This window comes from Fusarium solani (assembly GCF_023522795.1).
Source record: "Fusarium solani strain SB1 chromosome Unknown bctg00000005, whole genome shotgun sequence".
NCBI classification, from domain to species: Eukaryota; Fungi; Ascomycota; class Sordariomycetes; order Hypocreales; family Nectriaceae; genus Fusarium; species Fusarium solani.
In genome coordinates, this window is record NW_027072153.1 from 1,226,895 (window position 1) to 1,251,390 (window position 24,496).

General features: G+C 52.5%; 11 protein-coding genes across 11 annotated transcripts; 3 read left to right on the forward strand and 8 right to left on the reverse strand.

Annotated features, from left to right (window-relative positions):
• Window positions 1-549: 549 nt before the first annotated feature.
• Window positions 550-939, forward strand: MRS44_008808 (uncharacterized protein; the record flags this gene model as incomplete). The annotated part of the gene is made up of 1 exon (XM_065621066.1): window positions 550-939. The coding sequence occupies one exon, from the start codon at window positions 550-552 to the stop codon at window positions 937-939; it is 390 nt and encodes a 129-aa protein (XP_065477138.1).
• Window positions 940-1,181: 242 nt separating this feature from the next.
• MRS44_008809 (uncharacterized protein) lies at window positions 1,182-2,088 on the reverse strand (the record flags this gene model as incomplete). The annotated part of the gene is made up of 2 exons (XM_046273859.2): window positions 1,182-1,711; window positions 1,767-2,088. The coding sequence occupies 2 exons, from the start codon at window positions 2,086-2,088 to the stop codon at window positions 1,182-1,184; spliced, it is 852 nt and encodes a 283-aa protein (XP_046132264.2).
• A 257-nt stretch (window positions 2,089-2,345) lies between these two features.
• Window positions 2,346-3,249, reverse strand: MRS44_008810 (uncharacterized protein; the record flags this gene model as incomplete). The annotated part of the gene is made up of 2 exons (XM_046273860.2): window positions 2,346-3,157; window positions 3,207-3,249. 2 exons carry the CDS (start codon window positions 3,247-3,249, stop codon window positions 2,346-2,348), a joined length of 855 nt encoding a protein of 284 aa, XP_046132265.1.
• Window positions 3,250-3,786: 537 nt separating this feature from the next.
• On the reverse strand, window positions 3,787-6,694 carry MRS44_008811 (uncharacterized protein; the record flags this gene model as incomplete). The annotated part of the gene is made up of 2 exons (XM_046284094.2): window positions 3,787-5,457; window positions 5,504-6,694. The coding sequence occupies 2 exons, from the start codon at window positions 6,692-6,694 to the stop codon at window positions 3,787-3,789; spliced, it is 2,862 nt and encodes a 953-aa protein (XP_046132266.2).
• Window positions 6,695-7,628: 934 nt separating this feature from the next.
• MRS44_008812 (uncharacterized protein) lies at window positions 7,629-8,426 on the forward strand (the record flags this gene model as incomplete). Its single annotated transcript, XM_046276331.2, has 2 exons — window positions 7,629-8,186; window positions 8,232-8,426. 2 exons carry the CDS (start codon window positions 7,629-7,631, stop codon window positions 8,424-8,426), a joined length of 753 nt encoding a protein of 250 aa, XP_046132267.2.
• A 308-nt stretch (window positions 8,427-8,734) lies between these two features.
• MRS44_008813 (uncharacterized protein) lies at window positions 8,735-12,560 on the reverse strand (the record flags this gene model as incomplete). The annotated part of the gene is made up of 2 exons (XM_065621067.1): window positions 8,735-9,378; window positions 9,428-12,560. 2 exons carry the CDS (start codon window positions 12,558-12,560, stop codon window positions 8,735-8,737), a joined length of 3,777 nt encoding a protein of 1,258 aa, XP_065477139.1.
• Window positions 12,561-14,074: 1,514 nt separating this feature from the next.
• Window positions 14,075-16,625, reverse strand: MRS44_008814 (uncharacterized protein; the record flags this gene model as incomplete). Its single annotated transcript, XM_065621068.1, has 6 exons — window positions 14,075-14,639; window positions 14,694-14,998; window positions 15,184-15,319; window positions 15,384-15,960; window positions 16,016-16,238; window positions 16,287-16,625. The coding sequence occupies 6 exons, from the start codon at window positions 16,623-16,625 to the stop codon at window positions 14,075-14,077; spliced, it is 2,145 nt and encodes a 714-aa protein (XP_065477140.1).
• Window positions 16,626-16,648: 23 nt separating this feature from the next.
• Window positions 16,649-16,954, reverse strand: MRS44_008815 (uncharacterized protein; the record flags this gene model as incomplete). The annotated part of the gene is made up of 1 exon (XM_065621069.1): window positions 16,649-16,954. One exon carries the CDS (start codon window positions 16,952-16,954, stop codon window positions 16,649-16,651), a length of 306 nt encoding a protein of 101 aa, XP_065477141.1.
• A 642-nt stretch (window positions 16,955-17,596) lies between these two features.
• On the reverse strand, window positions 17,597-19,057 carry MRS44_008816 (uncharacterized protein; the record flags this gene model as incomplete). The annotated part of the gene is made up of 1 exon (XM_046276333.2): window positions 17,597-19,057. The coding sequence occupies one exon, from the start codon at window positions 19,055-19,057 to the stop codon at window positions 17,597-17,599; it is 1,461 nt and encodes a 486-aa protein (XP_046132270.2).
• A 966-nt stretch (window positions 19,058-20,023) lies between these two features.
• Window positions 20,024-20,821, forward strand: MRS44_008817 (uncharacterized protein; the record flags this gene model as incomplete). Its single annotated transcript, XM_046276334.2, has 3 exons — window positions 20,024-20,203; window positions 20,263-20,362; window positions 20,412-20,821. 3 exons carry the CDS (start codon window positions 20,024-20,026, stop codon window positions 20,819-20,821), a joined length of 690 nt encoding a protein of 229 aa, XP_046132271.1.
• Window positions 20,822-20,917: 96 nt separating this feature from the next.
• On the reverse strand, window positions 20,918-23,942 carry MRS44_008818 (uncharacterized protein; the record flags this gene model as incomplete). The annotated part of the gene is made up of 2 exons (XM_046280078.2): window positions 20,918-23,789; window positions 23,839-23,942. The coding sequence occupies 2 exons, from the start codon at window positions 23,940-23,942 to the stop codon at window positions 20,918-20,920; spliced, it is 2,976 nt and encodes a 991-aa protein (XP_046132272.2).
• Between the last annotated feature and the right edge of the window lie 554 nt (window positions 23,943-24,496).

Below are 24,496 nucleotides of genomic sequence, written 5' to 3' on the forward strand. Positions count from 1 at the left end.
GATACGAGAGAGCCAAGATTCAAACAAACGCAAGTGTATAGATTCGTCTCGGCTCTCTGACTGCAGCAGAGGCGCAGACTCTAACTGAAGAATTTGTCACCAGTCACCAACTTTATCACGCAGACATATACCCAGAGAGATCGAAACGGCAAATTCGACTTTATATATATTGCATTCGCAGCTGGCTCCGTCATGGCCCCATCGAAATGACGGTAGTTGCGCACTTGTTATCTGAGGATCTCAACCCATAAGCCGACAGATGGGAACGAGAAAAGAACAGGTCTTAAACAGGATCCACAAAGGCCACGGTCTTCATGAAAAGCGCAAAACTCATGGAAGAAGAATGTACGATTCGTATATAACTTGAAATTGCACTCGGTCAAGAATGAATGGGTTGACCTCAGGGTGTGCGATTAAGGAGGAACGACATTAGACAGTCTAGGCTTCGGCTGCGTGGTCATTGGAATGTTTGGTCAGAGTCAGTCCTTGTCAGGCTGTCCGGTTGTCTTTCAGTTTCCCACGGGGGGATATATCTAAGGTCAAATCACCATGGATGCCAACACTCTCGCCGACGTTAAGTCCTCACAACGAAAGACAGGATGCGAAGAAATCTATCTTGGCACCAACGAGATGGTCTGCACCAGAAAGCGCCTCTTTATATATCAGGGATACGTCAACAACTCCTCACTTGTCGCCCATGCAGATGGCGCAACGATGGCGGGTGAGGATCGACACCATCATATTATCAACTTCTCGGCTCAGTTTTCCATGTCGATCAACTTTCATTTTCAGGGTCAGGATATACCTGAAAATTTCAAAGAAGACGTGCACCTCATGGACTCCAGCAGGTTCAAGTTGACCATGGGAAGTGGGAAGACTCTCGAGAAAGCTGATGGTGCTCTGACGAAATACCGGAGGCTATATCGCCTGTCGAGATGAGAATATAAACACAAGCACTCTGGAAGCCGCGATCAGACCACAAAGTCTGAGTTTCTCCCTCGAGACGGGCCAGGCGTGTCTTTTAGTTTCCCATGGAGGGATATATATACAGTTAAATCACGACAAGCACGCAGCCGTAGCTCCTTTACACCAGCAGGCATGCGTTCAATCTTCACAACGAAAGCCATGATGAGAAGAAATCTGTCTTGGCTATTACAACATGGTCTGCGCCAGACGCGTTTCTACCACTCCATTCCGTCATCATCATACCTGAACAATCTAAGAATCGCAGCAGCAACTTCTACCCCGTCATGTTCAAGGTGCGCAGTCTCAGCCGCCTGATCCGCATGCTCAAGATCCTGAATCCCCCCGCTATCCACCCTCATCTGAATCTGCCTTCTCACCATGTCCTCATCAAAAGCAAGATGCGCCTGCGTCGTAAACAACCTATTCGGGATGTACAGTCCCTGAACAGCCGTGTGGTCACTCTTCCCCCAGACATGCACGTCGACATCCGGGTCGAGGAGACCGTTGGACTTGCTCGGGGTCGGGGGCTCTAGAACTTGGTCTTGGTGCATCTGGTGGAGATACACCTCGTCGTCGTGAGTGCGGAAAAGCCTTTTGCCCACGGGTGTGAGTGTGATGGCGTTGTGGCCTAGCTCCCAGTCGTTTGTGGGTGAGGGCCCGACTTTGCCGCCGAGGAGGCGTGAGAGGAGCTGGTGGCCGAAGCAGACGCCTGTGAAGTGGAATTCTGGGCGGTTTGTCCATAGTTCTATATCAAGATGAGTTACTATAAGTTATAATGTTGAGAATTGAGTGAATCTTACGCTTCAAGAGGTCCAGCAATTCCAAAATCCACGGATTATCACCGTAGGCGTCATACATGCTCCCCGTGATGAGAAGTCCATCATAAAGATCAAACTCCTCAACCTTGGGCATGCGACCACCCTCTTCAGTCACGACAAACACCTGCTCTGTCTCAACACCGAGGGGAGGATGATGATCAGCACCAGCCTTGCAAAAGTGATGGTGTAAAATCTGTCCAAAGGACCCTTTCTCGGCCTGAGTATTGGGGTGAGGCTGGTCAGTCTCTAGGACAAAGACCTTAACGACGTCTGCGTCGATGGTTGGTTTAAAGTGTTGAGCCATGGTTGTGATTGTGTTTAGTTGAATACCTTTTCCCTGCGGCATCGACGGAACTATATACTTCTTGCCAAGAAGCCCACGACCCAATTCCCGGATCAAATAGTCTCGTCGTTTCTTGTCTTGACGTCAGCAACACAAGCCAAGCCCATGAATGACGGCAGCGGGTCACGATAAAGTGGGCTTAAACATGTCTTGGTATTTGAACCATATGAATCGCTATAACAAAAATTTACCTTAAACAAACACCCAATGCAAAATCTCTATAGGTTCCCGTTCTTGTCAGCCCCCCAGTAGTAGGTATTAATCTCAACCCCCGCAAACTCATCGCTATACCTCCCCGTCTCCTCGCCCTCCACCGCCGCACCGGCGCACACGAGCAGCGGCATAAAGTGTTCGCCTCCGTGAGGCGGGTGCATGGTGTCTGCGTGAGGAAACTTGCGCCACCCCTTGAGAGCCTGGTTTCTGTCCTTGCTGACGGTCGCATCGGTGAGGGCCCTGTTCCAGGCGTCGCTCACGCCGCGGAACTGGGCGCGCTGCGAGGGTCCGGCCATCATGAGCTGTCGCATGATGCCGAGGTTGTGGAAGCTCGCGAAGCCGGAGCCGATGATGGCGACGTTGCTGGCTCGGAGGCGGGCTAGCGCCTTGCCCATGCGGAGGTGCTGCTCGGGGTCTTCGGATTCGAGGACTGACATTTGCACCACGGGGACATCGGCCTTGGGGTTGACGAGAAGAAGAGGGATGAAGACGCCGTGATCCCAGCCACGCTCGTCGTCTAGCTCAGGCTCGAGACCTTCCTCCTTGAGCGCATCCGCAACCTCGCGGGCCACCTCGGGGTGTCCTGGGGCTGGGTACTTGAGGGAGTATGTCTCGCGAGGGAAACCATAGTAGTCATACAGCAGACGATGCGATGCGCCGGATGAGATGGTTGGCTTGTCGGTGGACCAGTGAGCTGTGACGAGGACGATGGCGCGGGGCTGTTCCGGGGTGCCCAGCTTGAGAATCTTGGGGACGCGGTTCTTGAGGGAGTAGATGATGTCCTTGTGGCTTGGGTCGTCGAGGAGGGGCATGGGGCCTGGAAGAGTTGGTTACATGCCATATTCATGTAGTAAAAGTAAACTCACCTCCGCCGTGCGACAGGGCAACAACAGGCGCTACCTTGGCCATTGTAGTGGTTGTGTGTAGTTGTCGGAGTGAAGCCGTCTTGTTTAGTATCGCGAGGATGCGTCTTGGAGCAGCCCAATTCCGCATTGACTAGTAACTCAATCTCTTATACCGAGTCTGGCTACAACTTATTTCGAATCTGGCGGGGACTCAGCTGCCTTTTATTCCCCCCATGATATCCCAACCATCATGGCTTGTGGGGTCCACCTTCCTCCCACTTCCCTATTCCGTCTTTCCATTTCCGAAGCCATCAGCCGGTAAAATCTGAAAAGTGTCGACGCCTATTGGCCAATTGACACAAAATATGGGACCGCGCGCTGACTTGGTCATTACCCGCGCGCGAGTCTCCACTTTTGGGGCTGCGGGCATTTGTAATCCCTCAATATTCGTATCGTCGCCTCGGAACTTGAACCGTCAAGTCTCATGACAAGTCTCGCCTCTAATGGATCCAATATCATAACCCGGCAGCTTGGTAATAATATTACTGCAGCTATATCAAACTCTAATACCCAAAATGCGAGAACATCGCCTCTTGGACCCTTACACAAACACCGAAACTTGACTCTTGCCTGATCCAATCGCCTTGATTCGAGACCCAATCTCAAGCGGACTACCCTCACTGACCATGAAGTGGCCAATATCATCCGTCGTCCCGGCTTCAGCTCCAAGGATCCGGTAAATGTTGGTGCTCACAAGATCAAGTGCGTCCTTCTCGTTGAGTCGACCACCGCTGTTCTTGTACGCCGTTCCTGCGGCAAATCCAAGATCTCGCAGCTGCCAATCCTCACGAAGACCAATCGCCGCCTGAACGCCAGCATCAATGAGCGCATCGATGGTTGTGCCGTTAGTGAGAGGAGCGCCAGTTAGGACTCGGCGAGAGTCCCAGGTATCACCCAACGACTGCAGCTGTGACAAAATGACACCAACACCCGCCTCTGCAAGTTCCTTGGCCACCAGGTGAGCTTCGGCACCACCAATGATGGCCAGCTTGATGCGCTGCACGGAACCCGCCACCTCAGTCTCGAGAAGGACGTCTTCAACCTCCGACTTGATCTTGAGAGCCGTCGCAATTCCGTCTGCACCATTAATTGTAAGGGCCAAAACTCGCTCCCCGTTCACCACCTTCTTGAGGTATGCCTCTTCAGAAAATGAATTCAGGACGGGATCCGTAGAAGTCACGGCTGCCAGTAGCTTGGTTCTCAAGGCTCCAAAAGCTGCCGAATAGCTCGTTGCCGATCTCACATTTACATCCAAGGTGTAGTGGACTGCCAGATCAGAGGCAAACACGGCTCCCTCTTCAAGGCTGGTCAGCGCCGATGTCACGAAGCCAACACTGGTGCCAAAGTGTGTAGCACCGCCCGAATACGTTGGTGCCGAGATTGCCCTGGTGACGCCGTACCGAGCCGCAACATGCAGCTTCTTCGTATCAAGCATGAGTCCATCGACAGCCCTGGAGAAGACCACCGGATTGGGCCCGTTGTCTGTCGTCGACTCTGCATCAATGGCGTTGAGACCGAGCGTACCGGCCACCGCAGTAAAGGCGCGCGTCAAGTAACCATTGTTAAGAGCAATCGTCTTTGCGCCAGTTGCAGTTGCTGCATCAAACTCGGAGTCGCAGTTTCCAATGCACGAGATCTTGCCCTTTGAGATGACCACGTTAAAGGGGGTTCCCTCAGACTCATAAAATCTGTCTTTATCAAGGAACAGCTTAGTGATGCCGGTAAAGAGCACACTCTCGAGCTTTGTGGGCTCCTCAATGATCTCGGCAGGAATGTCGTTCGGCGCCTTTGCCTCTGCCGGCTTCGAAAGCTCGACGGGGTCTTCGAATTGTGCCGTGCCATCGATCCAAACCTGCACGGGAGCCGCACCCACGCTCAGTGGGTCGCTGTCCCAAACGGCAATGTCGGCATCAAAGCCAGGCTTGACCTTTCCAAGGCGCTTCCCAAGGCCAAGGAGATCAGCCGGGGTAGACGTAACGCCTGCTAGTGCGGCATGGTAGGGGAGACCATAGTGATACGCCTTGGCTGCCTCGAAAAGGACATGCTGGGCGTTGAGGACAGGGTTATCGCTGACATATACGGAAGTGAGGTTATTCTCATAGAGGATCTTGCCAGCGTACTCAGAACCGATATAGGCCTCAGTCTTGTAGTACATGTTGTCAGCAAACAGGGCCGCAGCAGGAGGCCGGCCACCCCATGTTCGCTTGAGGATCTGAGTCTCATTAGCAAAGTCCTAGAAGCCGCTTATGTGTGCTCACCTCTGGTACTAGATAGGTTTGGTGAGCATGGTGGAAAGCTCGAACAGGAAACTTGAACTCGTTCGTGTGGTCCACCATAGCTTCCAAGTCGGGAACAGTATAACAATCGGTGTTGATGTGGACCTGTCCACGAAGAGCAGCACCGAGGGCTTCCCAAGCAATCTCTTGAGGGAGATACTCGTCCAGGGCTTCAACACCCAGAGTTTCGGCCTTGTTGCACCAATCATCCTGCTTCTGCACCAACTCGCTCGCTCGCTCAAAGGCGTGACGGAATTCGTAGCTTTCACCCATGCGGCTGAATGGTCTGTTCCCAACACGGCCGTGGACGCGCTTGGCATTCTCGCCGCATGCCATCTTCATGTATCGCCAGTTGCGATCCGGATCAGCCAGCAGATCCTCGGCACTAATCTCCTTGCGGCCGTCCTTTTTGCCCAGGGCATGCTTGATGACATAGGCCTCTCCGCCAATGTTGTTGCCAGAGCCGGGCAGGACGAGCGAGGTGGTGACTCCACCAGACTTGATGATTTGAAGCTGGGGATCAAAAGGATAGAAAGAATCTATAGCTCTAGCCCAGGGCGTGATGTTGTCCGACATTTCATTGCCATCCGAGTTGCCGTCTAGCGAAGGGAGAGGGTACACACCGACATGGCTGTGCATGTCAATGATACCGCTTGTGAGACGTCGGCCGCGAGCGTCGTAAACGACAGTATCATCAGGTAGCGATGAAAGCAGGATATCCTTATCAACGCGCTGAATGAGACCCTTCTCGAGAAAGACGTCGCCTGACACCCACTCCCAACCCTTGCCAGCTCGCGCGTCATCTTCGCTGGTGCCGTGGACAGGCTCGCCCACCCAAATTATCGCGTTCTTGATCAAGGTCGGCTTGCCACCGTCGATATATCGAGCGTTCTTATCGCGGCCGAGGCCGGGAGGGTCCTGAGGCTTGGCACGGAGCTTCTTGCAAGTCTCGAGGTCCTCATTGAGCTTCTTGAGTGATAGTGTAGTCACTTTCCGAGATCCAATCTGCCGCCATTGTGCAAAAACAATAAAGACAAGACACGCTAGAGCAAAGAGCCTGAGAGCGCGTGATCGGCGTACGGAACGTCTGCCTCGCGATTGGACAGGGTAGACGCCCGTAGGTGGGGGTAGCGAGAGGGAGCTGTAAGGCGGGAGGCCAGCCTTTTCGTCCATTGTTGCTGCTCTACGTGAGGCCGAACAATGGTCGATGAGGGATGAAAGAATGAGATAGGTATGAGTTGGAGGAAGATGGGATGTTACCGGGAGGTGGGGGAGGTCCCTTTGAGGTGCGATAGTGATCAGGCTCCACTATGGCGAGCTATCTCACCTAGTAACCCAGGCGGAATGGCTGGAGTTCCAGTGGGGCAAGCCTCAAACGCGGGGAGAGGAAGCTCCCGCCCAAGCTTGAGCTGATAAGCTAGGGAGCTCTGTTCCTATTCCGATTTCTTGAATTAAAAGTAGAATCTCTTCTACGTTCATGAGCTTGAAAACACGACGAAATCTAGCTTCGTGATCCATGACTTAGATAAAAGGCGTGGCAATACACTGATTCTGGCCTCGGAAGAAATCAGTTAAATCCGGCTTGATGGGCTCAAGCTCCATATCGGTTACCAGGGCACCTGGGTTACTGGGTACCTATGTAGGATCACAGATAGATCTAGGCAAGCTTGGCGCTTGAACAATGCGTCGATAGATTCTAGAGCTTGCCTCCAGCTCTAAACACCCCTCTCTTCATTCCTGCTTCACAGACTTCATTGTTGTCCTGCCATCGCGAGCACACCACAATGATATCATGGCTGGTAGCTCCCCCGCCCCCGCCCCGCCTTCCGGCCTCTGAGCTGCCGACGGGCCGTGAGATGCACGAATTCACAGTCTCAGTCACTCGATTCGTTCGGCCTGTCGGTGGGATAAAAACAATGGATTATGCCCTGTCAGCTCCAGTAATATCCATAGCTTGTCAGTTTCGTAAAAAAGGACCAACATGCATTGCTTACTGGCCATGGAGGAAAGCAACCCCGCCCCTCCAGTAAAGGGTAAAGCTCACTCCGTCATTATTCGTCTTCACCTTTTACTCCTCAAAACACCATCGTGAAAGCTTCACTTCATCATGTCTCAGCCAGAGTACGAACTCATCTACTGGCCCGGCCTTCCTGGTCGCGGCGAGTTCGTCCGCCTCTTGTTCGAGGAAGCCGCCGTCCCCTACTTGGACATTGCAAAGACGCCCGACCAGGCTGTCCCCGCTGTCTTGAGCCACATCTCAGCTGAGAACCGCGGTGATGCTCACAACCCTCCTCCTTTGGCACCTCCCATTCTCAAGCACGGTGATTTGATTATCAGCCAACTGCCCAACATCCTTCTTTACCTTGCCCCCAAGCTTGGTCTGGCTCCCAAGGAGGGTGACGCCGTTTATCACCTTAACCAGATTTCTCTGACCATCATCGATGGTCTTGTCAACGAGATTCACGATACTCACCACCCCATCGCCGTCGGCCTGTACTATGAAGATCAAAAGGAGGAGGCCAAGAAGCGGTCCAAGTACTTCATCAAGGATCGTCTCCCCAAGTTCTTTAGCTACATGCAGCGAGTTCTCGAAGCAAAGACCAGCGGCCAAGGCCCATGGCTGTACGGCGACAGCTTGACTTATGTGGACCTAGTGCTATTTCAGGTAAGAAGCGCCTCGACCATATGAATATCAGTACTGACTCTGTAGTGTGTTGATGGCACGGCATTTGCCTTCCCCAAGTCAGTCCAAGCACTGGAGCAGTCTGGCAAGTATGACGACGTCTTCAAGTTGTATGCGGAAGTTAAGGCCAGGCCCAACATCGCCATGTATCTGGCAAGCGACAGGCGCCAGCCATACGGGGACGGCATCTGGCGGAGATACCCCGAGTTGGAGGAGGACTGACTCAGGCGAGGGATTTCAAACGTACCCTCGTATAGCCTCACTCTCGGTATCCAAGTAAAAGAATAAGCAAGTAAAATTTCTGTCACAACTGTTGATCGATTCCGCTTTCTGAATTGGTTTGTTCAATTTGCTTGAGCCTCCTTTCTTCCAAATCCCAGCACTCCATCCATTGGCTCAACTCCACTGAACAGTACTCCTATCGTGTAGTATATCCAATCATCATGTTCAGTTTCTCATTTCTATATGCAATTCCTTTCTATGTTCATTAGCCCCTCCCAACCATCCCAAACTCATGCACAAAAACGCCGTCAAGTATGCACCGTCCCCCCTTGAAAACCATGATACGCCGTATCAACACCCTCCATTCTCGCATGCGTGTCCTCCCTCGTATGCACACCCTCCATCGGATGCTGCGGTGCCGTAGGGATGATCCCCAGCGTGCGGTCATCCCACTCCACAGCAGGCCTCTTCTCGCCCGTCCTCGTCGTCAACTCGCCGTACATGTACGTGCCTCCAAGCTCCCGGATACGCCTCTCACGCTCCTTGTTATCCATGCTTGCCATGCCACTGAAATGATCCACCATAACACTCTCACTAACATAGTACATCGCGCCGGCTACAGAGCGAGGGTCCACCGGCATGTCTGGCCAGCGGACCGCGAAACTGCTGATAATGGTGAGGGCCATGGCTGATAGGATGCCCACCGAGAGCTGTGTGCAGATGTCGTGCGCGATCCTGACCTGCGAGAGGGAGTAGGGGATATTGGAGAGGAGGATCGGCATGAACTCGGAGAGGATGTTCATAATGGCGACGATGGCTGGGAACGGCTGTCCGTGCTTGATAGCTGACCAGAAGCCCGAGACACCGTTTGTCGGACGAGTGAGAAGTACCGAGTTGGCGGCCGTTTGAGGACCACGAGACATGACATGGTAGGGCACGATCATGGCGATGCCTATCACAGTTAGCAACAACTCCCAGGGTAAAGATCAGCATGCACTTACTGTTAAAGAATGTCGTCCAACTAAACGAGATGATGACGCCAAAAGTAGCAAACAAGAACCTCACACCAAAAGTCTGGCTATTCATAAACTTCCTAAACGACGCCAACGGCTTGTCGAGTGTGAGATGGTAGTAGAGCAGGAAAGCCATCAAGCCCAGCAGAAAAACCAAAAAGACGAGACGCCACGCAAGTCCCAGGACCATGAATGGATTCCGTCTTCGCTTCTTGGCACCGACTGCCGTGTGCGAGTCGAGAGAGTTTGAGTCGGATACTATTCCCTCGTCGTGTAGATTTTCCCCTGCATCGTCGTATAAGACTATACCGTACTCAGTCTGTCCCATACGATTCTCAAAGAGTCCAAATCCATATCGCTTCTCTACCATTTCCTTTGCAATCTTATTTTCCGATGCTTTTTTCGGTCGAATCTCTCGGTTGGACGCCAGGGAAGCAATACCAGCGACGCTCCAGGGGTTCGCATACAAACCCGTATCCCAGTTGCGTAGGAAGAAGAGCAGACAGCAGAGGAGGACGATTGTAAAGGCCAAGAGTGCGAGAAGCAAGTGAGTAGGCTGTGGAGATACTCCCAGAGCTGGGGCACATCCCTCAAACGCGTTGATCCTGCACTTGCCGTGCATCTTGAAGCCGATGGCCTCGACGGCAATCGGGGCCATCAAGGCAGAACACCAGACGATGAGCATGGTGATGAAGGGCACTGGGTGGCCATTAGAAAGCACTTTGAAGGGCTGGAGAAAGCCGGTCCAACCACTGAAGTGAAGATTCATCGACTGAGGGCCCATAGCGCCGTTGGGCCGGTTCAAGGCGTAGAACGGCTGATACTGCTGAGCGTTGAGGTCGATAACACGCGCCGGGATAGAAAGCATGACAGCCAGCATCGCAGGCAGAAACTTGCCCAAAAAGTATTTCCCAGCGTCGAGTTCATACACCGTCACGACCGTCTTGACAGTTCCCTCCTTTTCTCCATCATCGTCCGTCTCTCCAGCCGAAGACTCATCGGTAGTGGTTGGATGAACAGTTGTCGTTTTCGAGTACGTCCTCGTGGTCCCCTTGATGGTCGATACATATGTCGAGGACTCCTTGCGGTCCGAGGTGATCGTCGTGAGCTTGGCTTTACCGGTGCCCTTTGTGATCAGGATAGTCGTGGGTTCGAACGGATCGGCAGACTTGACAATCGTAGCCAAGGAGGCACTCTTCGTCGTCACAACTTTGCCAGTCGTGAGCAACCCATCGGCACCGGTTGAAACCACATCTATAGTGGTCTCGAAAGCTTCAACTGAGCTGACAAAGGTTGTGGCCTCGCTATCAGCAGCGTCGTCGATAGTTACCAATGACGCACTCTTGGTCATGACGACCTTGTTCGTTGTGAGTAGACCATCTGCACCAGTTGTAACAACGTCAACAGTCGTCACGTATGCCTCGACTGTGCTGACCATTGCGCCAGGTTGAATCGTCTTGACAACTTGGTTCGTAGTCGGCAAGCCATCGGCACCAGTCGTGACGACGTCGACTGTGGTCACGTATGCTTCAGCCTTGCTAGCAATTTCTCCAGGCTGGACCGTCTTAACAACTTGGATTGTCGTTGGCAAACCATCAGCACCTGTCGTCACGACGTTAACTGTAGTTTCGTATGCCGCAGTAGGTTGAGCAGGCTTGACCACATAGGAAGCGCCCTTTGTCACAACAGCTTGGTTTGTGGTTAACAATCCGTCTGCACCAGTTGTAACAACATTGACAGTCGTCTCATAAGCTTCGACCTTGCTGACAACGACCGTAGGTGGAATAGGCTTCACATAGGTAGCAAAAGAGGCGGCCTTTGTCTGGACGACTTGGTTCGTAGTCAATGCTCCATTCGCCGCTGTGGCCACGACGTTGACGGTCGTTTCAACAGCATCGAACTTGCTGACGACAGTCTCGCGACCATGTGAGATGACCAAGGTTTCGACGTCGTTCTCCTGGACCTTGGTGACATAAGTTACCGGGCCTACCTTTTCAACCTTCTTCACGGTTCGGTCAGGATCCACGGTAACAACGTTGATGATCTTTTCAGTCGGCTGGGGTTTAGCTGTCGGCTTCTCTTTCTGATTGGGCTTCTCTTCCTGGTTGGGCTTCTCTTCCTGGTTGGGCTTCTCTTTCTGATTGGGCTTCTCTTCCTGGTTGGGCTTCTCTTTCTGATTGGGCTTCTCTTCCTGGTTGGGTTTCTCTTCCTGGTTGGGCTTCTGCTTGTCCTTTTCGTTGGTAGAATCATGGATGGTATAGACAGACGTGATGGTAATCTTTCCATACGAAACATATACACTCGGAGCAGCAGTCGTCTCTCCAGTACTCGGGAAAGCACTGACAACAGGTTGCGTGACGAGACTCGAGACAGTCCTCGTGGTACCATCTTCGACGATCGTAGTGACGACGGTTTTGGTCTCGTCCGAGGTGAAAGTACCGAAAGATGTGTCTTCACTTCCAGGTATCGTGAGGGTGCTGGTTATCGTGGCATAGCTGGTAAAGGGGCTGGTGTACGCGGGAGGAGGAGTGACGGCGCCAGAGACACTGCTGTAGATGACGGTGCCGCCCGTGATGGTACTCGTAACGATGATTTCGGTCACTTGGGGAGACTGCGTGACAACAAATTCCGTGACAACCACTGTTGGAACGACAGTGACACCAGAACTGACCATGGTCGAGCCCTCCTGGACAGTCGTCGAATAGTTCCAGGAAGTCTCATACGTGGTCGTCGGAACCATGGTGGTGAACTTGCCCGTCGTGCCAGGCACAGTAACCAACGTTGAAAACTCGCTCACGATAAGCGTAGTAGAAACCCTCGGCCCGCCAGTATTCTCCTGCCTCTCCTCAATCTGATCCCTCTTGTCGATAATCGTCGCAGTCTCCTCCGAGTTGGGCATCTGGAGCTCCGCCCAGACGACGAGACCCATGACGGCCATGATGCAGATTATGAGCCCGGCAATAAAGTACCACCGGAGAGCCGTGGGTCGGTAGTTGGCCCTCTTCTGCCGCGAGGACGGAAACTTGGGCCCGTCGCGGTCCCACGATGAGTCGTCGGTCGCTTGCGGTTCGTAGCGGGCGCCAAACGCCGAGGCGTTGACGCCGGCCTGGCTTGAATACATGGCGAGGACGACCTTGCGGTCTCTTCACAGCAATAGAGTAAAAGTGAATAACGAAAGAGAGGTCGAACAGGCAGCTTCATCACGGCGGGAGCCACACCAGTACATAAACCAAAGCCCATCCCAACGCCCACGACGCCTCTCTGCAAGCCATGGCTTCCGACTATTGGAGCCAGTTCAACGGGCATGAGCAAAAAAAGCCCAGCTTCACTTGGCCCGCCGCCGCGGCGGTCCAGGCCTAGATCTTAGAGGTGGCTGGTTCTCGACGGCCTCAAGCCCTTGATTTTTTAGGCTGCGCCAACAGCGGTCCAGCTGAGCTCCCTCTCCGTCATGCCGTGCTAGCTTGTGCGACAATGACGACCTATTTTCGGGCACCTCTTAACAAATGAGATGCGAGAACCCGTGGGGACATGTCACGGCACGGCTTGGAAAAGGGTGCAAATGATGCTCTTCCCCATGCCAATGATCTGCTTCTGATCCAGACCGACTGAGACGGCGGCCTAGACTCTGTCCCAGGCTTTTTCTCCCGCAACGGAACGCAGCATGATCGACGACAAAAACCATTGGTTCAAGCTGCCCAATGTCCAGGATCAGGGAGGCACCATCGAGGTAGGGCTGAAATCTCGGGACCAAAGGGGACCTGGTGTTTGATATTTCGTTGGCCAGCAGAAACGACGCTACGGCTACAAGACCCCAACTGCCGGGTCCCAGCTCTCAATCTCAAGGGTACCTGATTGGTCGAGATGGCGAGCTTTGTTGCACATCTTGTGCCTGCATTCTCGTTGCGCTCAGAGGCTTCAGGCTAGTGACTCTTCCGTGCGAAATCTGCCTGGCGCCAGACACGCACACCCCAAGGTCCGCCATGGCTTGGAGCCATTTCCTGTCTGCCTTGACTATCGGAATGCTTAATCAACGAAAAGGCAGTTTGCTACTTAGCTCTTTGTCTCTTGAGTCAAGCCCAAGTTGCGCCAAGTATCACGACATCACTCACACCGGACGTCATCTCGATGAGAGAGGGAGGCATCCCATCCTCTTTGTTTATGGGATCAAACAAGAATGAACCCGTACAGTGGTCTCCTTTAGAGTGCTGACTGTGCCCTGCCTATTTCTGGCCGCCCTATGATGTAGGCCCCAGCCACGAGGACGCGTGCTTCTCCGTCCAGGCACGGAGCCAAGTCCTGCCGCGTTTGAGTCAAACGTCAATTGACCCAACCTGATACAGTACTGAAGAGGCACCTTCAAATCTAGTAGACCTTGAGTCAGAGGGCAGACAGCAATATTCTTCAGTGCCTAACTCTTACTCTCATGTTTCTCATAGCGTTAAGATACAGTTCTGTAACCCCCAATAATGGATGCTGCATCTCTCAGGTCACTACTTGGCTAATCATACAGTAACTCCAAGCACCATAGCAATAATTTTTGGGCTCAAGTTTACCGTACCTCTTGTATTCAACTGAGTCTAATATCATACATGATAGCCGGCATGAACTTATCCACGTCCCTGTACCTTGTCTCTATCACTTCTTCTTCTTCTTGCTCTTCTTCTTTTTCTTTTTCTTTGAGCTTTCGCCACCTGCCATAGACTCTTCTACTCCTGCTTCTTCATTTTTCTTTCCCCCCTCTGCTTCTGCTTCTCCTTTTTCATCCGAGCCCTCCCCTTCCTCCCGTTTAGGGGGATGCACAAGTTCCCCCGAGGGGTAAAAGACCGATATCAACGGGGCTATTTCTTCGGCCACTATCTCGGTGAACTCTTCGGGGGTACATTTCGGGCTCATCTTCCGCTCTATATAGCACAGCTCAAGCCAACGAATCATGGCCTCCGGACATACGTCAGTCACCTTCGACCATTCAAGCCATCGGAGTCCGCCAGGATAACCCCAGCTCATATAGTTATCAAAGTCTGTCCGAGATGGTGTGTTGCTGCGGGCATGTATGAGACGGTGAGGCCAACGAGTGGTGATTGTGTTCCGGACTTTGAGAACAAGGCCGGCAAATCTGGTGTCCAAGCGGCCGCTCAAACGAGGATGATGCCCGAGGACATGTTTCGAGATGTCTTCGAAATAATGAGGCGCCTTGAGGTAACTGCATAGGCCTCGTGTAAGCTGAAGCCATTGAACAGAGGAGAGAAATACCTACTGATCCGAAAACTTGTCCCAATTACGCCACATGAATAGTCCCCACATGCGACGGGTCCCATTAGTAGATAACTCGTCTTCGCGACTCACGGGCGGCGCGAGCTCGTCCAGCTTGGTACCCATAGGCGCGAACTTGTATTCATACTCGATAGCAGTGTCTTCTTTGGTCGATTCCGAGGAACTGGCCATCGCACCTCGTCTGGACACGCCTAACATGGTCGCATGGGGATTCATGTCTACGTGTTGAAGCAGATAGTTTAGGGGGGCCGCAACCGCCAATGGAGCCAACTCAAAGTACGCGCCCACCTGAACCTCGTTAGCATGCATTATATATGACAAGACATGTGAGCTCCCGCGTCAATACGGTCAAATCTTCTACGGCCTTGGTCGTTGAAGATTGCTGGCAGGGCCAAGACATCTTTTCGCATCACACTGAACTCCACCTGTAGAGACCGCAGGCGGTGCTGAAACTTGAGGCAGAGGGAACGGACATAGTAGAACATCTTGCCATAGACGTCGTTTGTTGCTGGGCCTGAATCTTGGCCAAGGATAGCCGAAATCGACCATTCTGTAACGGGCTCGGTGGTGATGCCAGGAACTGGCAAGCCCCGGAGCGTAATCAAAAATCTGCCCTTGTCAGTTCTCGTGGCACTTGGGGACCATTATACTTCGGGCCAGTAGAGACACATACGGATTCATCCTCAGATCTTTGTGTAGAGGAAGGCCATAAGGTTGAAGCATTCCGTCTGTCTCCCACTTGAGCATCCCAAGTATTCGCATATGTGGTGCCCTCTGGATACGGGTATGAATGTTCTCACAATACCTTCTGTCGTCGAAACGCATGCGCTTTAGCTTTTGAATTTCTGTCGTTTCAGTGCGGGTTACGTGGAGGAAGATCCCCTGCCACTCCCTTATGGTAAAGTCGACTACAATTGAGCAGTTCCCTCGAGGAAACCGAATTGGCATTGACTTGACGCCGTAATGTAGGTAGTATCTCATGGCTTTCCGGACAGCATCCAGGATCGGCCCCAGGGCAACGTCCTGGATATGTTTCATCATGGGAGTGGGGATCGAGCTTGAGTACCAAATATAGACAGCTGCTTCGGCATTGTATCGATCCTCACAAGAGCGATCTGTTAGGAGAAGCAAGACCGTGAGTGTTTGGGCGACCAAGCGCATATTCAGCTCATTGCTCGAGAAATGGAGTATAGGATTTGCTGTTTCAGGAATGTTGGCGATGGTGTTGACAAGAGTGCGAAGGCTTGGGCCTTTCGGTGTCAGTATATTTCCAACACGAAGGGCGTTTAATGCTGGCCACCATACCTCCGGTCAAGAGAATATTGAGGAATCCATCGAATTCAACGCCTTCGTTCTTCTGGAGTTGCAGGATATCGATGGCGGGCCACGGGCCCCATGGGTAGCGGAACTGAGTGGGATCTTCTGGAGACAAACCGCTGCGGTCCGCAATCTTGGAATATAATCCTCCCTGGGCACCACGACATCGGTGGGCATCCGCATGGGCCAATTGGCATTCCACGGTACAGTACTTAGTAGGTCAGCACAGCTAGGCGGTGATGATCCTAGGGGGCCATACAGCAATAAGGAGACAATCTGGGCATCCGACTTTGGCATATAGCCCGCAAACTTCTCCTTCTTCATTCTGTCTATAACAGATTGGTTCGACGAGGGGGAGGTCTTCGAAGTGTTCCGGGGTCCCTGGCTTGAAAGCCGGTCTGCACGGCATCGTGATCTCTTTAGGCTGCGTGGCTGGAAGCTCCCAGTATGATACTTCGTATGAGGCTTGAGCCTCTCTCAAAGCATTCGCAAAGCTCTCTTCCAAAGGCTCCCCGACAACGTGGCTCGCATACTCCCGGGCAACCCTCTCGAAGCGCTCATTCACCTCTGTGTCTGGACTTGGTATGTTATCATCCATCGCAGTTTTGTTGCGATAGTACTCTAGGGGTAGTAAACCGGTTCTGGCTCTTCATCTGGCCCGACTTCCTCTTCTACAGAAGCAGGCTGCTTGAGCCGTAGCTCAAGGGGCTCTGTATGGAAACCCTCCGGCCGCAACAGGTCGTTCCTATTTGGGGATTGAGGAGGAGTTTCGGCATCCATGGTAACGGACGAGGCTGGTGATACGACCACGACTGGCGGTTCACTCTTCTCATCGGGGGGATCTGTTCCGGGGAGGGGCGTGCGCGGTTCGTCGGAAGTCGCAGGCGTGAGGATATGACATGTCGTCTCAGGGGAATCCAACTCCATGGGGAAATGATGGTAATCGTAGTTGATGTGTTACTGGTGGATGTTGATAGAGAAATGCGGATTGAGACTGGAAAGTTGGCAGAGCGAAGAAAGCTAGAGAGATGAGGTGGTTGAACAGGCGGTCGACGACAATCAATAGCTAGGCAGGAGTGGTGGCCCAGCAAACGGGCAGGGCGACCCGACGAAATCAGGGGCTCCTGCCACACTGCTTTGCCTACCTTAGCAGGCAGGCAGTGGAGGTCAATTTGAGGGCCTGAGGGAGTTCACCAAGGCAACTATAGACTGGCACTGTTGTCATCTTGTTGTGCCCACTCGTTTCATACTTACCTAGGTATTATCTATTCATCTGGTGCCAATCCAGGTATCTCGCGCTAAGATTCGGGGGTCAATGGTCTCGTGGTGCTGTTCCTCAGCGCATCTCGATACTGGTTGCTGTGTAATGAACGTGTGGCCATTCAAATTTCAGGCATACTGTTGAGACGTTATCTTCGCCGAGCCGCGCTGGTTCTCAATCCAGTCAGTAGAGAGCTCCACCACAACTTGCACTCACCCAGGCAAAGGAAGAAGAACTGAGACTAACAACCGAAGAGTAAACTCCAAGTATATTAACTATTCTTTAGCAGTCTATATCTTTAAACCGTTCTATACCTTGCACAACAGTTTACTATACCCGTCACTCCACCGCAGACCCCCCATGATGGCAATCATCAGCACGAGCGACAAAACAACACTTGTCGTTCCGTATATCCACGAGCTCCTCCGCCGCAAACTTCCAAGTTCAGTAACCCAGGTTGATATCGTCGTCAAGCAGCCACAGAAGCCATCTTCGATACCCTGCAGCACCTGACAACCCACGACGCCGCCCAACGGCACATGGGCGAGATCATATGCCATACCAAGCAGCACTGTACCGACAACGTTGGCGGTGAATGTACCGACGGGAAACGTCGCCATCTTGCCGTTGAGGTGCAGGGACAGATAGAACCGGACCAGGCAGCCCAGCGGTGCAAACACCAGCGAGTAGAGGGCCTGACCACGCCAAGATTCATGCGGTGGGAAGATCGCCAAGAGGACGGCTCCGAGCCAGCAACCCCAACCGAGAAAAACGCCCAAGGGATCGAGCACCCTGCGACTCAGAGTAAAAGGGATCGTTGGCGTGACGTGCTCAAGACCAATGGCGATATGAGCCCCGAGGAATAGACCCGAGAGTGAGAGTGATACGGTGGCGATGATCACAGCCAGCATGGCCATAAACGAGTAGCCCCCATTGCGACTTGTCGGCGAGTCTGACCATCCCGGCGTCACCATCTCATTCGACAATGCAAGAAACGCATCCTTGATAAAGCTCGAAAATGTGGTAAAACTCCCGCAAAACCCCGTAGCCAGTCCAATGTATAGGGGAATCGTCTTCTTCATAGCCAGATGTGCCTTCTTTGCAGCCGCCAAATCCACATCCTTCTGTTGGCTTGAACTAGACCCATCCTCTTCGTCCTTGCGCTTCTGCTTGGCTTGCTTGATCGCTTCGTCATATGTCGCATTGCCCCATTCGTTTTGAAACAGTTTACGGTCCTCAGCGAGGAATCCCATAACCGCGCTTCCAGTGAAGTTGGACCATATGGTGTTGAAGATGACGGGAGTGCCAGGGTACCGCGTCAATGCCGTCAAGCCCAGACGAGCTAATGTTCCAAGAATCGCAAAGAATACGAGGTACGAGTGCGTGTATAGCTCGGTGGCCAGTCTAGATACGGTCCTCTCCTTTGCCTCCTCCGGGATAGGCTCCGGCTCTAAAATTGGCCCCTCGTGGCGGGCAAAGCTACTGCGTCGTCTCGGCCGGTCTCGCACATCTTGCTCAGATTCAAATGGAGGCTCTTCGATCGGTGGAACAGGGGATACTTCGTCGAGGTTGCTATACGATCGAGGGACGCTGTAAACGCCCGAGTCGCGTCGTTGCACGGGGTCCAGCGCTGGGGCTTCGGTGTCGCTAACCGCATCTTCGTCGATCGGCTGTTGCGCGAGGATCTCACCCAGCTCAGTATAAGAATTTGGTGCGTTATAAACCCCAGAGCTACTGCGCCGCCTCTGTTCAGGAGCAATCTCGTGCATGTTGAACAAATCGATGATTTCGATCGAGGCGCAAATAGGGTGAGTTTCGTGTCGGAATTTTCGATGAATCGTCAACCCAATTGTCTCAGCGAACTGAACCGGCGTTGGGAGTGGAAAAAGAACATATTTAAACTCGAAAAATCAGCCGTTAGAATAGTCGCGAGACAAAATGAAAAATCTTTGTTGATCGTGTTAGTGGCATGGAACTGTCGGGTATGACGGCATTCGGAAGGAGAAACATTCCGGGAGGCTGCCACGGGCGGCGCCTGGTCGAGTTTGTCATTGTGGAGGTGGAGGAAGAGTCGGGTGGGTGGGGATGGATATGGATATGGATATGGATCCATCCATTGAGACCAGGGTCCAGGGGTGAGATAACGCAGCATTAAAGGAACATTCAAGATACTTGATGATAGTGTTGAAGGATCCATCAAGATTATTCGTCGACTTCAATTCGTTCTAATCCTTGCTAGAGTCAGGAGACGGCCAGTCAGATAACCCAACATTAGCAAACAAGTACCCTCTACTTCGCTGCTCACCGCTGGGAGACGCGGGACGGGGTGAAAGTGAAACGCGGTGAGCTCCGAAGCTCTTATCTTATCTCACCCCGCCGCCGCCCGTCCAAAGCACTGGAAGCTCCCGCCTACCATACCCCACCAGCTTCCGTCCTTGTGATCCAACCCGGTGAGAGCAAGTCGCTGTAAGTCAGGTAGTACTGTACACGATGTAGAGCCTGTGTCTCTGAGATGCGCCAAGTACTGAATACAAAAAGGGCCTGTCTCCTCCTCTTCCCTCTCTCCCCTCCTCTCTCTTTCTTTTCCTTCTCCCTCTCCTTGGCCTCGTCCCAGCATCCCTCGTGTGGTGCTTCATCTGTAGATCCTGCTCTCAACAGATCCATCCTACTACCGTGAAACCCAAAGATTGACATCCCTTATCTGGCCTTTGTCTCAGCGGTCGCGTACATACACAATGTCTTCGCTGCCCTCCAACGTCCATGTCTCTCAGCACCCGTGCCTCCGCGCCAAGCTGAGCCAGCTTCGCTCCAAGTCCACCAGCCCGCGCGAGGTCAAGTCGCTGATCCATGAGATTTCCCTAATCGTCTCGTGTGAAGCTCTAGCTTCATCGCTGGAAGCCACCGACGGTCCTCAGGTATCAGAGTTCATGCGCCAAGTCAAAAGCTTCCAAACGTACTGACCATCCATCAACAGGATGAAACCCCATTGGGCTTCCAATTTACTTCCACAACCGTCCAGCCAAGTACCGTGTGTCTAGTTCCTATTCTCCGATCAGGTCTAGGCATGGTTGAAGGTTTGTCTCTCCCTCCACTTCTCCACGGGCTGAACTAACACGCCTCCAGCTGTGCAAACCATCCTCCCCATACCTGTCCCGGTTCATCACCTCGGCATGTACCGCGAACCCTCGACGCTGGACCCTGTCGAGTACTACAACAACCTTCCCCAGCAGATCCCCGATGACCAAGCCTCGTCGAGCAACGCTAGCAGCCTTGCCATCCTCGTCGACCCCGTCATCGCTACTGGCGGAACCTGCGCCGCCGCCATCCAAACTCTCCGTGAATGGGGCGCCAAGCGGATTATCGTCCTCGCTGTTATTGGTGCCGAGGAGGGTGTCAAGAGAGTTGCTGCCGAGTGGCCCGAGGGCTCAGAAGTTTGGATTGCTGGAGTCGACAAGGAGTTGACATCAACTGGCATGCTTAAGCCCGGCCTGGGAGACGTTGGAGACCGACTGTTCTTGACTCTTGGCAAATAGGCTTCCATGGTCGGTCATTTTGATGGCGTCTAATCCTCAAGGCATAAATAAACATAAAGGCTAGGTAGTATACACTTGTTAAATACCCATTGTTCTTCATGGAACCACAAACTGCTCCTCATCAAGCAATGTGCCCTCCTTCCAGCAATCGTCAATCCATTTTCCGCTCACCACCCTCGGTTGTGTGCGTCTTGAGCTCAGCTCCTTACGCACCATATCGGCCGTCTCACCCACTTGCATTGGATCTCCTCCTTCTATCACGACGTGTGTCACGGCTGAGTCGCCTGCGTCCTCGGTGACACTTCCTCCGCCATACTTGACAAAGTGCTTCAACCGAGAGACCCGATTGGCATCAATGTCAACCCCGTGGAACAACACCACGCAGCGCCGGAAAATAAAGCTCCTCAAATTGCCCAGATCTTTGCCGTGTTCATCAAGCTGCTGTAGAAACTCATGCTTGTCGAATGGCTCCCCGTCCTCGATCTTGGGCATACAGTCCATGAGATCCTTGAGTTCATCAATGGACATATCTCGAGCGTAGCTGTCTCCAAACTGATCCGTATTTTGCTCCGCCGCGCGCTTCATCGCTTCTGTAGCGTGAAACAAGTGTGATTCCTCAAACGGCAGCAGAAATTGTCCCAAATCCTGCTCCAGGCAGTCTCTGATCCATTTAGGACGAATAAGGTCCACGTCTCCTCCCTTCATGAGACTCGCCACCTTGACCACCTTCTTGTCGGCAATAAGCACCATGTTTGTACCTGGTGCCGCTCTTTGAGAAATGGTGCCCCCATTTTCCTTGATAATGGACTCGAGTTGAGTTTTTGTCTTCTTATAGGGTTTCAGAGCTTCAGAAAGGACGCAAAACTCCAACCCTTCAAAGAGCTTCGTCTTCTCGCCCTCAAACTCGACCGGCGCTGAATCCTCTCCAGCTATAACAAGCTCCCTCTTGATTCGTTTGGGATTCCGTCTCTTTCTGTCTTCAACCGTCATGGCCTTTTCTTTTGACTCTTCGTCAACTCGGTCTTTCAGCTCCTGAAACTCCTCTAGGGACAGGGCAGTGTCCCATGTCCGATCCAAGCGGAGACGCCTGAATCGAGGGAAGCGCAGAGTGAATCCACGAGCAAACTGGTCTGAGGGGCCAACGCTCGCTGCCTTCACTGAAACAACGACTGAGTCTTTGGGGCGAATCCACATGTCTGGCCGCTCATACTGTCTGAGCTCGCCTCCACCAAGCTCAATGTATTCTGAGGGCGGGTTCTTTTGATCCCACTCAATCCACTTTCCTTCTGTTCGGTGTCGAATTTCTGCATAGTCCTCGGCACGGAATCCACCTCCAACCTTGAAGAAACTAAAGCACTTTTCAGGATTTGCGCCAGCTTGGATGTGATTTTGTGTCACTCGTAGACCACAAAGATAACTAGAAAGCATTCCGCCACGCTTCCCTGAGCCGTAGTAGCCACCGATAATGACACAGTCGAGGGACTCGCCGAATTCAGACATGTATTCAGGTTTGACCTTGAGCCAGTCGTCGTTTCGGTGGTTGAGGCGGTACATGGAGCGAGGGTTCTTGAGCACAAGGCCTTCTGAAGCGTTGGCAACAACTTCGCGGAGAAGTGGCTCAATGGCGTCAGAAGTTGTTGCGCTGGTGTAGTTGTGGATTTCAAGACGTCGATGAACAGACTTGACGGCCTTTTCGAGAGCGCGGTGTCGATCTCGTAGGGTGTACTGAGTCAAGGGCTTGTTGTTGAGGTAGAGGATATCAAAGACCCTGAATAGTGGACGGTGACCAGCCGCGTCCGTATCCGACTTGTTCTGCTGCTCTGCGATGGCAGCAGTCTTGAGAGTGCCGAAAGGGACTATTTTGTCAACGCCCATATCCCAGGTAATCATCTCGCCGTCCAGAATCAGATTCTTGACACCTGACGCAAAGACCTTCTTGAGATGTCGTGTCAAACTCGAGTTCTCGTCTTGAAGTCCGTCGCCGTAGAGGTATGTGTAATCCTTGGCCTTTCTTGACCAGAAGCAAAACCTGCGACCGCCGGGGTGCTTTTTATCCTCAACCATATGCATTTGCATGCGCTCACCATCCAGCTTCTCCTCGATCCAGAATTCAGGGTCCTCCTCTGTCGGGCGAAGGAGCTGAATCATCTTCTGAAAAGACGCAGGCATCTGGAACTGAGCAAGTTGCGGTTGGAAGCATTGCATAAGGGCAACACCCGCCTCATCCTGCTCGAGCCGAATCTCAGGGTTGGAGAGTTCCCAGCACACTCGCCTTAAGCTCGAAGAGACGCTGAAAAGGGCGTCGCCGTCCGGATGCCAGAGATCCAAAAAGGTCTTTTCGGTGGCACCGACCTTCATCTGCTTTAAGACGATCCGGATGAGCCACATCAACTCCTCAGCGTTCATGTGGTTGTAGAAAGTCTCAAAGACACGCAGGTTCTCTGCCTCTCCCGTAGACGCCGCAAGCTTATCCAGCTGCTCATTGACCTCGGCGATTGTCATGTTGCCGGGTGTTGTACGCATCGGGCGCTTCGAAATGACCTCAAAACATCGTCCAGCAAAGTCACCAGCCAGGCGAGAGGCAGTGGTTTGACCAGGTAGCTTCCAGTGCAAAAGATTGTAGCCATCCTCAGAACTCTTGTCGATCTTCATCAACTTCACAAGGAGCTTTCCTATGGCATTCTCCTTGAGGCCGTAAACACCGCGATCGCGATCCTTGTCGGGGAGGATCAGACGTAGAGCAGGGTAGAAATCGGGTCCGACTTCTTTGCGCCATCGAACGATGAAGCGCTCGATAATGTGTCGTCGCTGCTCGTGCGGTGAGAGCTTATTGGCACCTCTAAAGGCTTTTCTAGGGCCTGCGCCGGTGGCATTTTGCTTCTTGTTTTCGCTCAATGGATTAAACAACTCTCGAAACAGCTCAGAGAAGACTAGGGTCTTTGAGTGATTCTTTGGGCGGTTCGGATATCTTGGACGATGTTAATTAATGCAAGAGCAAAGTGGTAGAGATGGCTTACTTTTCTTCCATTTCCTCCTGGGTCATGCCCACTGTGCCATATTGAATCTCATCTTCATGTTTCGCATCCTCAGTTTGGTCTCTCTCTTCTCGCTGACTTCCCATGATGAGAGTATGAGAGACTGTATGAGGGGAGTATTGACGTAAGAACGTTGCTGACACCCAGGCCTTAAAGCTAGCGCAAAAAACGAGAAAGAATCACCAAAGCTTTCCGGTGTTCACATTCTTCTCGTTGGGGTATATATAGGTTGGATGTAGGAAGAAAGAAGGACTATAAGCTCCACTGATGTAAACAAGTGAGCTTCAGCTGGGGCTTGGTGATCCGAGAATGGGTGTTGCTGCCTGCAGGCTCCAGACGGCCCAAGCTCGAGCTCCCGCTTTACGTAATCACTCATGACCTCAACACCATCACCTGGCTGATATTGTTTGGTTGATGAATTTAGTCAAGTACCTATTGAGGCATATTTTGACCTATTTTGTGCTAACTTGACCATTTTAATGTTGAGGCCCGATAGGTTGAGTAACAATGATGGTGAGGATGCCTCAGAATCCAACCATGCATCGGATGGGCAATGGCTCGTCACTTGCACACATATCTCACTGGAATAAGGTTGCCAGGGACCATTCTCGTTGCGATTGTTTCTTCTTGCGACAGCTGA